This window comes from Panicum hallii, chromosome 1 (assembly GCF_002211085.1).
Source record: "Panicum hallii strain FIL2 chromosome 1, PHallii_v3.1, whole genome shotgun sequence".
Lineage (NCBI taxonomy): Eukaryota > Viridiplantae > Streptophyta > Magnoliopsida > Poales > Poaceae > Panicum > Panicum hallii.
The window spans coordinates 6,293,686-6,307,924 of NC_038042.1; the positions used below are offsets into that span (position 1 = coordinate 6,293,686).

The 14,239-nt window shown below is 45.1% G+C and overlaps 1 protein-coding gene and 1 pseudogene across 1 annotated transcript; one reads left to right on the top strand and one right to left on the bottom strand.

The window, feature by feature from the left end:
* The first annotated feature begins 3,975 nt into the window (after positions 1 to 3,975).
* Positions 3,976 to 5,824, top strand: LOC112895257 (annotated as a pseudogene).
* A 4,341-nt stretch (positions 5,825 to 10,165) lies between these two features.
* On the bottom strand, positions 10,166 to 12,129 carry LOC112875931 (putative GATA transcription factor 22). Its single transcript, XM_025939945.1, has 3 exons — positions 11,524 to 12,129; positions 11,012 to 11,383; positions 10,166 to 10,860 (listed from the first exon to the last, which is right to left on the bottom strand). Exons 1-3 carry the CDS (start codon positions 11,734 to 11,736, stop codon positions 10,426 to 10,428), a joined length of 1,020 nt encoding a protein of 339 aa, XP_025795730.1. The 5' UTR covers positions 11,737 to 12,129; the 3' UTR covers positions 10,166 to 10,425.
* Positions 12,130 to 14,239: the final 2,110 nt, after the last annotated feature.

The window sequence follows — 14,239 nt, forward strand, 5'->3', positions numbered from 1 at the left end:
TATGGAGGAAACAAGACTGGACCTAAGTATGCGCGTTATTAGTATAAATAAGTTTCATCTAGTCGTCTTCAAGTCCATTCTTATTCCTTCTTTTCTAAAGGCCAATCAGTCCCAAAAATATTCAGAACGAAACAATCCTCCATTCCGTCAAGGCGTCAAAATTGGCAGGCCAAATGGTATGAGAACCGCCCAATTTAACATCATTTTAAGCGAAACCGTCGGTCCTTATCATGAAGATGAGAGCTAAAACGCGCTCGCACAAATGGCGCGCCACGGGTTAACCCACATCTAAACTACCGAGGACCAACTTAACTTTTCGCCGAAAATAATATTAAATCCGGTAGTCCCGGTATGTGCTCCAACATATGCCCAAGATCATGTACATACACATACCGTCACAAGCTCATACGTCGCTAATGATCCACAAAGATAAGCCACTAACCATTGCAACATTAATATAAGGGAAGGTTCCAAATCTGAAATTTAAAGGTTCAAATAAGGGATACAAGCCTCGGGCTCACAAATAACATTAGAAAGAGATAAAGACCATAGAGTTCAATGTTTATCATGATAATTCCAAGTACGATGCGCAGAGGAAAATATAACGATAAAGAATAATGGCGTCTTGCTCAAGGACACCATTAACCGCGTTGGCCTACTCCTCGCCCGCGCCGGATTCGGCGGGGTAGAAATGGCCAAATACCACTTCCGGCTCACCTGCATCTTAGTATAATATAACAACATGAGTATAAAGGTACTCGCAAGACTTACGCAAATAATTAATAATCAAAGAGTATGCATATGAAGGCTCACAGAGAGGCTTTAGGGTTAAGTAATAATAGTTAAGCATGAGCTCCCTAACTCCACACCTAGCTTGCTAGCATTTTAATTAACTTGCCCAACCCACCTCAAGTTTTAGTTAATTAAATTAACCAATCCCTAAACATCAACAAGAGGTAACGAGTAACCAACCACATGACCAAAACTTCTACGAAGAATTCGTAGGATAAAGAGCTTGCTCATAACCGAGAGCGCGGCAATTCGAATTGATTCAATAACCTTGCAAGGGTGTACATCTTTACCCGCACGACACAAGGACCATGCGACTCACCCAACCGATCACGTTGGGCAAGGGGGTACTCGCATCAACCTTTCCCGATAAGTCGTAACCGTTGAACATCACGCCTAACTTGCGCGGAGAGTTACCTAGGTCCACCGACCCCCTAAGCCTCTCTACAAAGTCCTATGGCCACGCATCTAGGACCGTGCATCAACGATTAGAACTAGAGGGTAATCGGTTTATCCACCCCATGAATGGATATGTGGTAGTACGATAAGTGCTCAATTTCCAAGGTCATCCACGGACGGTCCTTAACCAATTAGAGCGGACTATGCCTCCGAGACTCCTTTCCCTAGGCCCTACCTTCCGCTCGAATTAAGACATAACCATCTCGCTAACCCCCTTTTCCCAAACTTCCGACAATCAACGAATAAGCATGAAAATACTAGTAGTAGTGTAGTGAACAAGGTAATCCTATTCCAATGTATCTTGCAAGTTTAAAAGTCAACTCTAAGCATGACTAAGCCTTTGCTAGATCATTTGGTTGCTACTACACGTGACAAGGACATGAGGGCGAAAACAAGGGTGGTCATGACAAGTAAATAGGATCGACGATGCAATAATTAAACATATAGAATATACATATATACCCATTGAGATAACTAAGTCTAATCAAGTTAAAAAGGGTTAAGAGATCATGCTTAGCTGCTTGCCTTGGTTCTCTTCTTGATCCACAACACACTCGGCTCCCGGCTCGGTCTCAACGGTCTCGGTGGGCTCAACGGGTGCGTCCTCTGGCGTCTCGGTCACTATAATGCATGAATGAGATGTATGCATTAGGATGATGCCAACATGAGATGACATGCAATGAAATGGCAATGGAAGAAAAATGTCACTCCAACACGAAAGCAATACGACCATGGCACAACAAGCTCGATTACTACTTTTAAATTCTAGGACCGAGGCGAACTTTGCTTAGCAAGACATCTAACAAGCATAAATCATGATTTAAATTGGGCATACAGGAGATCTCAAAATAAACTTATGAGAGTTCAAATTGCCTCAAAAATATTTTTGTGGAATTACTTGTATCATTTATAATTTTCAGCTGCTAGACTCAAGTTAAATCTTAAAAGGTACTCAAACATCTCTATAAATTCTTAAAGAATTACTGGAGATAGAAGATATGGTAAAAAAAAAGTAACAGTAGTGGTTTTATCATTTTATCAATTTTCAATCAAAAGTTACACAATAAACAATTTTGCAGGCAGAATTTAAGTAAACACATTAAAACTCTAGCAAACAGCATGAAAACACTCGCACCAACTGTATCATCATCTAGAACTTTCAGCCAGGATCCTAACAAAGCTTGGTTTAGCATCTTTGGATCATCACAAAATAAGTTAAGCATTTAACTAGGTTTAGCAATAACAAATTATAACTCATGGCACATGACTTTACAATGCTCTAACTTAATTTCTCTAAATAGATCTATCATAGAGGAGTCAAACAAATCTAGTTTTACAATTTTTGGAGACCTATAACATTTTCTATGCAATTTACAAAAAACAGCATGAAATGACAAAAAGAAAAAGGGGCGGCAAGCGTTAGATCCACCCGGATCTAGCGCCCCTGGGCGCCGACAGGCGGGCCCAGGCGGCCAGTGCGCGACCCAGGCGAAGTCAAGGCCAGCCATGGCCTTGACTCGCCACGGGCGCGGCTAGCGCACGCCCGCGGCGCGGCCCGCGCGCGGACGCACGCGCGTGGCTAGCAGGCGGTGGAGTGGCAGGGGGCGCAAACGGGCGGGGGCGGCGCGCGCGAGCAGCACGACGCAACGGCAGTGCTCGCCCGCGGCACGGGGGAGCGGGGCGAGGCGGTGAGTGGCAGCGCGACGGAGCACGGCGGCGGCGGAGGAAGGAGCGCGTCGGGGAGGAGCTGCGGGCAGAGGGAAAGGCGGCGAGCGGCCGGAATTGAACGAGGAGAGGGAGGAGGTGGTGTGGGCGCGAGGGATTGGATGGGGGCTCACCGACGGCGACGGAATGCGGCGGCCGGCGGGCGAGCGGAAGGGGAAGCGGCAGCGGGAGGAAGAGGGAGAGGCGGGGGCGTTAGGGTTTGGGCCGGGGGAGTAGAACGGGCGCGTTTGAATGGGATGAGAGGGAGGCGAGCGGGCGGCAACGGGGAAGTGAAGGGGCGGCGGCCACGCTGGCCCAGCCAGCGGCCGCCGGCGTGCGCCACCGCGCGGGCGCCCAACGGGCGCGGGCGGAGGCGCGGGAGACACGGAGGGAGGGGCTGACGCGCTGGCCTGGGCGCGCGGGGAGAGAGAGGAGAGGCTGACGGGTGGGGTCGGGAGGAAAGGAAAATACCCGAAAATGAAAGGCTAAACTTCAAAAATCTAAAACTGGTACTTCCCGGGCTCCAAAATTCACCAAATTTTTACTGAAGCAAGATCACACTACCAATAACATATTGCAACAACAAACACTCAAAAATCCATTAAATATTTCCCACAATAATTCATCCAAAACTGCAGTTTTCCAACTTTCCAAGAATTTTATGGCTCGGAAAAGGTATCGAAAAATTAAGGAAAAAATATCTACAAATCACCATTTTAAATATAGTATTTGAATAAAATATTTAGAGGCACAGTTACATAGCAAAATTTGAACTTGCTTCACAACCTACACTTAAATCACACAAGAAAATGGATGATCACTAGGTAATTAAATGCACATGATGCTCCTTGATGCTTGGATGATGCTCATGATGATGTTGCTTAAATTTTAATCTTGTGCTTTTAAATTTTGGGTCGTGACAAATGGTTTCCTAATCCTATGAATACCTTGGGAGATCTTGACCTCAAGAACACACAAGCAACCTCTATTTCGTGCGACTCCTCGTTTCGTGGCAAGAACAGCATGGCAGGAACTCGTTTCGTGCGACTCCTCGTCGTCACCACCTTCCTCTGTGTCCTTGCCGGCCAGCTCCGTCCATTGGCGGCGGCAGCCGGTGGCCTCCCGCGCGATCTCTTCAGCCTTGGCATCGCCTCGAGGATCTGCACGGACCGCGCCTCCACGGCGAAGGCGTCGACGGACTTCGGCCACATGGTTGAGGCCGCGCCGGAGGCTGTCCTCCACCCGGCCACGCCTGACGACATCGCCGAGCTCATCCGGTTCTCCGCCTCCTCGCCGGCGCCGTTCCCCGTGGCGCCGCTCGGGAAGGGGCACTCCGGGCGCGGCCAGACGCTCGCCCCGGGCGGCGTGGTCGTGGACATGCGCGCGCTGGGGCGCGGCCACCGCGCGCGCGTCAACGTGTCCGCGGCCGCCGCAGGCGCGGATGAGCCGCACGTCGACGCCGAAGGCGAGCAGCTGTGGGCCGACGTCCTCCGCGCTACGCTGGGGCACGGGCTCGCGCCGCGCGTGTGCACCGACTACCTGCACCTCACTGTCGGCGGGACGCTCTCCAACGCCGGCATCGGCGGGCAGGCGTTCCGGCACGGCCCGCAGATCGCCAACGTGCACGAACTCGACGTGATCACAGGTATCGTCGCAACACCTGCCTGCGCCTTAACTCAGCTTCGTTAACTAAACATCATTAACTACTGCTAATCATCATCAATCAGCAGTTACTAAATAAGCAAAAACTTAAAAAATACTACGCAGGAACGGGTGAGATGGTAACATGCTCTCGGGCCCAGAACTCTGACCTGTTCTTCGCAGTGCTTGGTGGGCTGGGCCAGTTCAGGGTAATAACCCAGGCTAGAATTGGGCTCGAGCCAGCCCCAAAGCGGGTGCGTTGGGTCCGGCTAGCCTATTCGAGCGTGGTCACTTTCACCAGGGACCAAGAGGTTAATCTCAAAAAAAAAAAAGAAAAAAAACCAAGGACCAAGAGGTGCTCATCTCGGATCAGGCAAGCGAGTCTGGGTTCGACTACGTTGAAGGCCAAGTCCAGCTCAAACGAACCCTTTCTGAAGGTCCCAAGTCAACGTTATTTTTCTCCGGTGCTAACATTACTAGACTTGCTGGGCTTGCCTCACGGTCCGGGTCGAGCACCCTCTACTGCATCGAGGGGGCTATGTACTACAATGAGGATGCTACAACAATGGTGGATCAGGTAGGAATGAAAACCTTGTCCAATCCTCTGTCATTGTTACTCCTGGATGTTTTGACCGAACCTTAGTTTGTTTTGCATTCCTCGCAGAAAATGGAGGCACTACTGAGGCAGCTAAGCTTTGAGCCAGGATTTGTGTTCGCCAAGGATGTCGCCTTCGCAGAATTCCTTGATCATGTGTGCAAGGAGGAGATGGCGCTCTGATCGGCAGGCGTGTGGGATGTGCCACACCCATGGCTAAACCTCTTCATCCCCCGGTCTCGGATCCTTGAGTTTGATGCCGGTGTGTTCAAGCGCATTTTCAGGGATGCCAACCCGGCTGGTCTCATCATCATGTACCCCATGAACAAGGATAGATGGGATGACCGGATGACAACGATGACCCCCACCAGTGATGATGTGTTCTACAATGTGGCTTTGCTTTGGTCAGCATTGTCGGTCAGTGACGTGGAGCAACTAAATAGAGACAGCAAGGCGGTACTAGCATTCTGCGAGAAGGCGGGCATGGAATACAAACAATACCTTCCACCACCACACATCTCAAGATGGAACAAAATTATCGAGCTAAAGGCGAAGTATGATCCTCAAGCAATACTATCACCGGGACAAAGGATATTCTCATCGCTGGCAGAGGCAGCTAGCAGTGCAGTTGCATAATCAGTCTTCTTGCATTCCAAAAGCAAAGGGAATATTTTCGCATGTATGATGTACATTGACAAGTCCTTCTTGGAATGATCTGTGCACCTTTTTCTAGTGAAAATTGCAAAAGCTTTTTACAGATAAAAAAGAAACTGTTGCATTTACTGCCCCACAAGTATAATGCCATTGCAAAAAAAAAAATCCTCCTCAATTTACTATTTTGATGCTATTTTGGCATGATTAACATGATTTGACCCTAAGTGCTCCATGCAGGTTGCTAATATGGAAAGGATGATGGAATGTGAATATGTGAGGGTTTAAATACAAGCTAATTTCTACAAGGCTTCTTCTTTGCAATACTGTATGGGTGGGGCAATAATGAAATATTCGATCTTGTATCCATTGGCAACTTAGACCCTCACTCATCTCTTCATTCCAGTGAATATATATGGTTCAAACACCCGCTCAAATCTTCATTTCCACATTGTTGGCACTTGAGGACGTGACAAGCTAGGTAAATTTTACATATGGTATGAGTTGAAATCATGAGGGAAACTTTGTTGCAACATTACTCTTTTCTTTTGAGAAATATGGAAAACAGCATTAAACTTTGCAGCCCACTGCATCTAGTTTAATTTGTCAATAGCACGACAATCTCACAAAAAAGCCCTAAGAACCTAATCGAAACACGGATATCGAGGCTCGACCGCAAGACCCTTGAAATGGTGGCAGGACCGGAGCCACAACGATCACATGCTACCAAGAGAATCCACGTCACCCCCACAACAGCGAAGCGCTAAATAGCCAGGCCAGGAAACTACCACAACAGCTAGCTAGTAGCTAGCTGCCTGCCTACGGAGAAAGCATCGACGGGCACAAAGCACAGTACAATGGCTCTGATCGAATCCGACCAAAGTGTCCTTGCATTGGGCATGCACATACTACACATACAGATCATACAGCGGACAAGTCTTCTGCATAGACTAGGCTGCCACGTCTAGTGGCTAGTACAAGTGAGATCGCTGTCCAATCGTACGCCTTGTACATCAACGGTTAGCACTTCCAACTGTGCACTGCTCCAGCTTCTCTCGTAGGCATGGAGTCATGGACCATCCATGCATATGCATGTGTACCGTACCCCAACTTTCCTAATAACCATACACCACTCTCCTACACGTGTGGCATCCATGCTTATAGGTGCAGATGTACCATGCAAGAGCTACCACTTCCAAAATTCATGGAGAAATAAACCACAAAAATGTAACATTGGAAACCTTACAAATGTCACAAGTTCAATTATATATATGCATAAAGGACATTACTTCAAGAGGAGAGAATTATACCAACTCTCCGCCGTTCAGAGCTTAATTAGGGATCCAATTTTCTAGGAATTTAATTTGATACGAGACTGTACTGGGATTTAGCTTAAACTGTTCTAATAACTAAAAAAAGTTACATAATAAGATCTGTTCTCTTGTTGGTTCTTTCAAGGTAGGGTGCTCGGTGTGTATGGACCGTTCGTCGTCGATCCAACCACTGAGCCATTTTCCCTACTTCTTTATATTTACCGTTCAAAAGCAAAGAAAAGGAAGACTCTTTTAGGCCCCTAGCTTCTGAATTAACCATCGATGCCCTTGCAGAAAGGAAAGCAACAAGCCAAGAACACCATCGACACAGCCTGCAGCCAAAGTGACAATCTGGCACCGCGCTTTTTTGCGGCACCACGTCGCCCCTTATCCTTTAATTTGTTGCTTAGTTCATGCATGGGCGCAGATTCTATACCTCTCTCTGAAATGTTACATTCGTCGCTACAGTAGTACACTACCCTGAACAGTGAAAATAATGAGCATCAATTGTAGAATGAATGCAACGCAAGCAAACAAAATTTTAATTTGGAACTGCATCGTTTTCGGATCAATGCCTGCGGCCAAACGAGAATTAGATGGACACATCCACTAATTTAGAATGAGTGCATGGAACAAACTAATAGGCTTTTTGGTTTTTCAGGAATCTCACATGATATAAACAACCTCAACTCATACTACTATATATGACAGGAAAGGTTCTGACGTTAACAAATGAGTCTTTTGAATGGCTATCTGCAAAGGAGATATATTGGTATTTCGTTGTTCTTTTTCCAATTAATTTAGGAATGTCTGGCCCTCGATAAACTTCATCTGCAGATCCTTTTAGCATTTAGAGCATTAAGCATGCTTTTACCCCCAAAATATGTGTAGCACAACTCAGGAAACTACATACTCCCTTCGACATATTTGACATAAGAAATCTTTGTGAGTAAATTTTGACATTTAGTTTTCTTACAATATTGTCAATTGCCAAATTAATGCTGTCTTAAGATCCATTTGAATATGAGCCCACCAACACAATTCTTTTACATTAAACATGCGTATAATTTAACTTATTTGCAAAGTTTTATTTAAAAAGAACAAATACGCCCTAGAGGGAAGTATACTTATGCTATAAGAATAGCTAATTAAGCAACTCGCAGGAAAGAAAAAAACATACTTGGGCAGCAACTGCTTTGACATGTAGTCATCGTCAATGTCTAACTCGCAGGTAATTCTCCCTCTAGGGATGTTATTGTCCGGGTCAGATTAACCACTGTTAAGACCACTGCGTTACAATTTACCAAGGCACAAACAGTTGCATGGCTGCAGAAGACGCCAGGCCAGTCCTGAGTCTGTCCCCTGACATTTTGTCTGAGCAGTCGATACAGCTGCACCTGCGTTGGGTCAGCTTTGTACGTCTGAGTCCTGACCGGCTAACCTTTTCTCCTTGTTGTTGTCGTAGTCACCTGTCCAGTCCAGTCCGGCACATGTCAGTATATGTAGTAGGAAAAACAGTAAAACACAGCTGCAAAGATGCAAGCTCTTCATGTGGAAGAAGATAGCAATCCTGTATAATATTTCTTTAGTTTCATATCGTTTTGGCAAATCTAAGATATATAAATTTTGCTATGCATATAGACACAATGTATATATAGATGTATAGCAAAATATATGTATCTAGATTTACCAAAACAATCTACAATCTGGAACGGAGGGAGTACTACGCATTTTAACTTTAGAATGGACAAATGATTGTCATAGAATCTGCAACATGTGGGAACGTGTGGAAGGAAATTATAAAGGAGTAGAAAAGGTCATGCATTCTCTAGCGTTCATATTCAAAGCGATCGGCAAACCTTGTCCGGCCACTCAAGTGCGAGAAAGACGCTGTCGTCCTGTGAAAGGCTGCGTCTGGTTGAACCACCAGACACTAGATTTTTGTTGCATTGGCTTGTATTCAGCTTGACTGTGTGTACGTACGTCTTGCTGCCGGTAAAATGAAAGACGGCGACGGAAGCTCTCTTGATCCTAAAAACAATGGTAATCAGTTACCGATCTCTCGTACCAATTAGTAATTCGTCTTAATTAGGAAGTTTGTCTCTAGAGCGTCCTTTTTTTTGATGCAACAGGAGGGGCTCGATCAAGTCCCCTATTGATTATATATATTTAAAAAAGAGCGGAAGTCTTTACAAAGGGTTCTCAGAGAAAATAAGGGAAAGGAAAAAAATCCAAACAACTGAAAGAATTAACCAAAGGAGTTTATCCATTCTTCCAACGCATATTTGTGTTTTGCTCGTACTCGATGCATAAGCAAAGCGAGTTTCTTCTTGAAAAAAATCTCTAGAGCGTCTTGGAATGCCACACTATACATCAAGTGTTTACTCCTACTTGGCCCAAAGGGCACACGACTTTGTATTCTCGTTTACCTACTTGTTAACTGTAGAGCTCCTTAATTACTAGCCTGATCCTAGTGTGAGGTCATGAAATGCAACATGAGTGAAACTAATCAAGGAGATGTACGCATTCTACAAATTGAAGTACATAATTGCATGGGATCCTTTTGCATTATCTTCTTTGGCATTGAACAATATATATGATGTGAATGTACAGTTTGTACTGGTACTGTAGTGGTAAGTTGTGCACTGGACAATCGTTTCCAAAGACCAAGGCATGCACCAGTTGTCCCACTACTCCCACATAGCTGCTGCCAGCATGCATGATAAAAGGGAATGTTTGTCACAAAAAAGTGAGGGTATATATGTGGGATACCTGACAAGAATGAAGTAGCTTGAGATCCTATCTGAGCAAGTAGCAGCTGACATACACATATGTAACAGGGAGAAGAATGCCATGAACCACAGAGACAAGCAACAACAGTAGTATTATAGATTTAATAACCCAGTGTTTCTCGACCATTTGTGCATATTATTAGCTCCGATGATCCAAAACATAACTAATACAAATGAACAAAGTTACATAGCATATAGTGGCTTGAATAATTAGCCACTGCTGGGAAAAAAGGTAAAATTAATTAAAAAACTCACTCTTAGAGCAAATCCTGGTACTAATCACTGGCTAGCCAGAGTTTTTCGCTTATTATTATTTTGCCTTGGCATGTGATCACTCTATCTCTCCTGGTGATCTTCTTGCTCTTCCTCAACACAAAATCAAACAAGGAAACACAAGCAATATATATGATAGGGGTAGTGTCGAACTCATCAGTGTCTACTGGTGATCTCTCAGCTGCTAGTAGAAGCTATAGCTCGCTAGCTAGCTGCGGACGAGCCCACAGGACAGTGTCATGAGCAGCATGGCGGCGTCTGTAATCTCGTCGGCGGGGAAGGCGTGGATCGACATCGCCGGCGGATCAGGAGTGGCGACCTTGCTCTGCAGACTCACCGCTGTCGCAGCAGCAGCAACCTTGTCACTGGAGACGTGATCCTGATCCTGCTTGGTCGGAGCAGCGACTGTCGGCGTCGCCTTGGCAGCCGTGACAGCGTGATCTACGGCAACCATCTTGCACCGTTTCTTGAACGGCAGCGACTGGTCGACATCCGCTCTCTTCTCCTTCTTGGCCGGCTTTGCCTGTGAGGCGACACTGGCCACTTGTGGAGCGCCTCCGTTGCTGGCAGCAGCTGCCGCGGCAGCAGCCGCCATCGCCCGACGCGCCTTCCTTTGCCTTATGCCGCATGCGTTGCAAAGAGACTGCACCATGCAGAAGGCACAACACACATCAACAAGAGGAAACACTGCACGCTCATAAATGTGTGTACTGTGGTACTAGGTTGCAAATGTAATAACTTGGTGTGAAGCTCAAAAGCACACAGATCAGGGCTTTGCCCAATTGGTAATTCACCTTGGGGCCACGAGGACCACTCCTCCACAAGGGGGTCTTGGTGGTGTTGCAGTCGGAGCACACTCTAACGACACCCATAGCCTGCTGTTGCAGTTGCTGGCTCTCATCTTGGTGTGCTTGTGCTCTTCTCCTTGGCTTTCTCGCTGCCCCTCCCTCGGGATACTCACTCGTCGCCTTCCTCATGATCTTCATCTTCGCTGGCGGTGCCACTGCCCAGCCACTGATCGATCCATCAGCACGTTTGTTCTCGATATCGTATGGATCATATGCGGACCGCTGGATCATGTCACCATCAATACTTTGAATAGTCGGCCGGAATGGTGATGGCCTAGGGAAGACGTCTGATCCGCTCATCATCATGCGATCGGTGAACTACAAGAGATAAGGAAGACTAATTAATTAAACATGCCATGGAGCTGTAAGACTAAAAGAGCATCAAGTATGCTAAGAGATATATCTAGCTTTCCTTTGATGCTACACATGCATCCATATAAAAATTGTGATCCCCTAACCTGTTGATGAGTAGATTCAGCCAAAACTTGATGCCTCAAGCGTTGATCTCCATAGCTACTTTGCCCTTGGAGCTGATCCACGGGGTTGTTGATCATGAACGGGAACAAGATAGGTGGGTCCTTCATGACATCGAAGGCCGGAAAGAGCCCCTGATCTTTCTCTCCCTCCATTAGAGGAAGAGTAGACAGTTGGCTCATGTAGATGGTAGACATGTGAGAAGAGAGAGCTAGAGAGAGAGATCTAGCTAGCTAGGGAGATAGCAAGCACTGGGGGAAGAGGGAAGAGATCAGGAATAGATGCATATAAGCTGCAGGGAGATGGAGAGGAGATCTGCAGTTGGAGGGGCAATTTACAAGGGCCCAGGGTGATCATGGACAGTGTGGAGACGGGCCTGTCCTTTTTATAAAGAGATGCAGGAGGAGACAAGAGCTGCTATCAGTCTCTCTCTAGCTAGGGCCCTAGGGATTTAGAGAGATGTTATGTGTGATCCCTTTCCTAGAGTAAGAAAGAGTTGGCCATAGGCAGGCATTTTGGCACAGGAAAGGGATGAGGAACCAAGGGGCAACAGTGGAACAAAGACATCACGCAGTGTGGGTGCAAACCATTCATTCCCAGATCGAGCAAAACTAAGATCTGATGCAACTCCACCATATGCCCAACAAAGCTAGTGCAGATATTGGGGAATGATTGTTTCACCCAAATGGTTTACATGGAACTTTTCCACTGGATTACGTTATTACATATCACTGATTAAGATCATGCTAAACCCTGAATACTGTTGTGTTTTACAATCCTATGTTAAAAATCGCGTCCAACGAGGCTTACATAAGGAGCATTCAAAGTATAATTTAAACTTGCACCAGATGTTTTCTTTTGATAAATAGATAACTGTAACTAGCCCCTTCGGGGTAAATTCATTGATGCCAAATGGCTCTCCATCCAAATAGAAATAGGTAATGGTTTGTGTCACCAAGACAAGCATGTCCCTATAGAAGGTATATTCTGCTAAATAGTCATATTTCATCACCTTTGGTACCCAAAGCTGGTTATTGGCAAGAATAAGTACAATTATTAGCCCACCACAAGAAGCTATTGTCTGTTTTGATAACAAAACCAGGGTGTTGGATTTATGGGGTTTTCATGCTAACTTTTAGTACAAATATCAGCCAGCTATATATAAAATGGAATATGTCAATACTAAAAGTTGTATGGAAATGGCCTGAGAATAAGATCCAAAGTCATGATGACAATCTCGATCTTGGAGCCACATATAAACAAGGATTCAAAACTTGGCTGCCTAGAACTGAATTTTCCTCTAGTTTTATCAGGTTAAAAATATGAAACCCCTCTCCCCTCTTTTCTTTTCGTTTTTGACAACCCATGATTTGGGGCACTTAGACAAACCTCTTTTTATGTGTCATAGTTAGCAAGATTCCCCTATCACTTAGTAAATCCCATGCAAACATAATAGATGAAACCTCATTTTTGAAAAATGAGAAAAAAATACTAACTTACATTTTCCTAGTTGCCCAGAATAAATTAAGAACAAGAAAATATGAATGGCCAAAAGCAAGATTTGAGCCCCTTAATTCTGCATGCAAATATCTTCTTATCCTAATTCACAATGCAACTGGTTATGAACTCTACCACAATACAAATGCAAATTTCAATAGACAGCATATACACCATACATGGGAATTTAAACAATACTATTTCAGTGCTTTTTTGGAGTGTAATTTGCTACTAACTACTAATTACCGCTAGATAAATCTAAAGGTATTAGCTAGTGTAATTTCTACATTTCACAGGTTTTTGCTGCTTGTAACTAAGCTATTTACCTTGAAAACTGATGATCTTTCAGGCCATATCAAATAATGGCTAGCTTTGCAAACAAAATCACACCATTGCAAAGCTGAACAAGAAAATGGACTTTTGCAATGCTTGACTAGGGTACAACAACTAAATACTTAAATTTTTGTAGCTTGCAGGTACAGGGGTACATGGAAGTATGGGTCGCCATGTACTTATATGGCTCATTTTCAGAATACCATTCTCTTCTGGGTAATGTGCATACATAGATGCATTCCGGCATGAGCCACTCCTATACTAATTAGTAATTTAGTATCATATAATTAAGTTATATACATATCTTTACTAAGGTCACAAACTTTTGTTTGTTAAGTCTAGCGTGTACTTTTTCCCTGTGACGGTTAGCCACCGGCAGGTGGTTGGTCGTGTAATTTTCCAGGTCCTTGTATCTTTCAGGTGCAAGCTGCATAATCTAGACGCCATTCTATACGGTTCCTACTGATGAAGACACCCTCACAAAGATGTTTGAGCCTTTTTTTATGAAAAGAAACAGTCTACTATGAACTACACATCATTCCCAGATAAGAAAGCCAGTCCATCAGCAATCATTGTACGTCTAGTAGGTCACTGGTACCATGACATAGTCACATCTAGGGTTAGATAACTAACTCTCACATGCCATCGATGTTCTCCTAGCTCTCTCTTGCAAATAGGGACATGCACGTTGCCATACTGTGGTATAAACGACAGATCGGTTGAACAAAAGCTGGAGTGCTTCAGAGGGGTCGGAATCCTGTGTAGGATCTGCGTGATTTCAGCAGCTGGATCATGGATAGGTCTCACTGAGGCTAAGGCTCACAGGCGCGCGCACTCTCTCTCTCTCTCTCTCTCTCTCTCTCTCTCTCT

Excerpts from the sequence above, each read along its gene's own strand:
- LOC112875931 (XM_025939945.1), bottom strand. The coding sequence starts at position 11,736 with ATGTCTACCATCTACATGAGCCAACTGTCTACTCTTCCTCTAATGGAG. Across the intron at positions 11,384-11,523 it reads CTGAATCTACTCATCAACAG|TTCACCGATCGCATGATGAT; the intron begins GTTAGGGGATCA and ends TATCTCTTGTAG. Across the intron at positions 10,861-11,011 it reads GTGGTCCTCGTGGCCCCAAG|TCTCTTTGCAACGCATGCGG; the intron begins GTGAATTACCAA and ends TGCATGGTGCAG.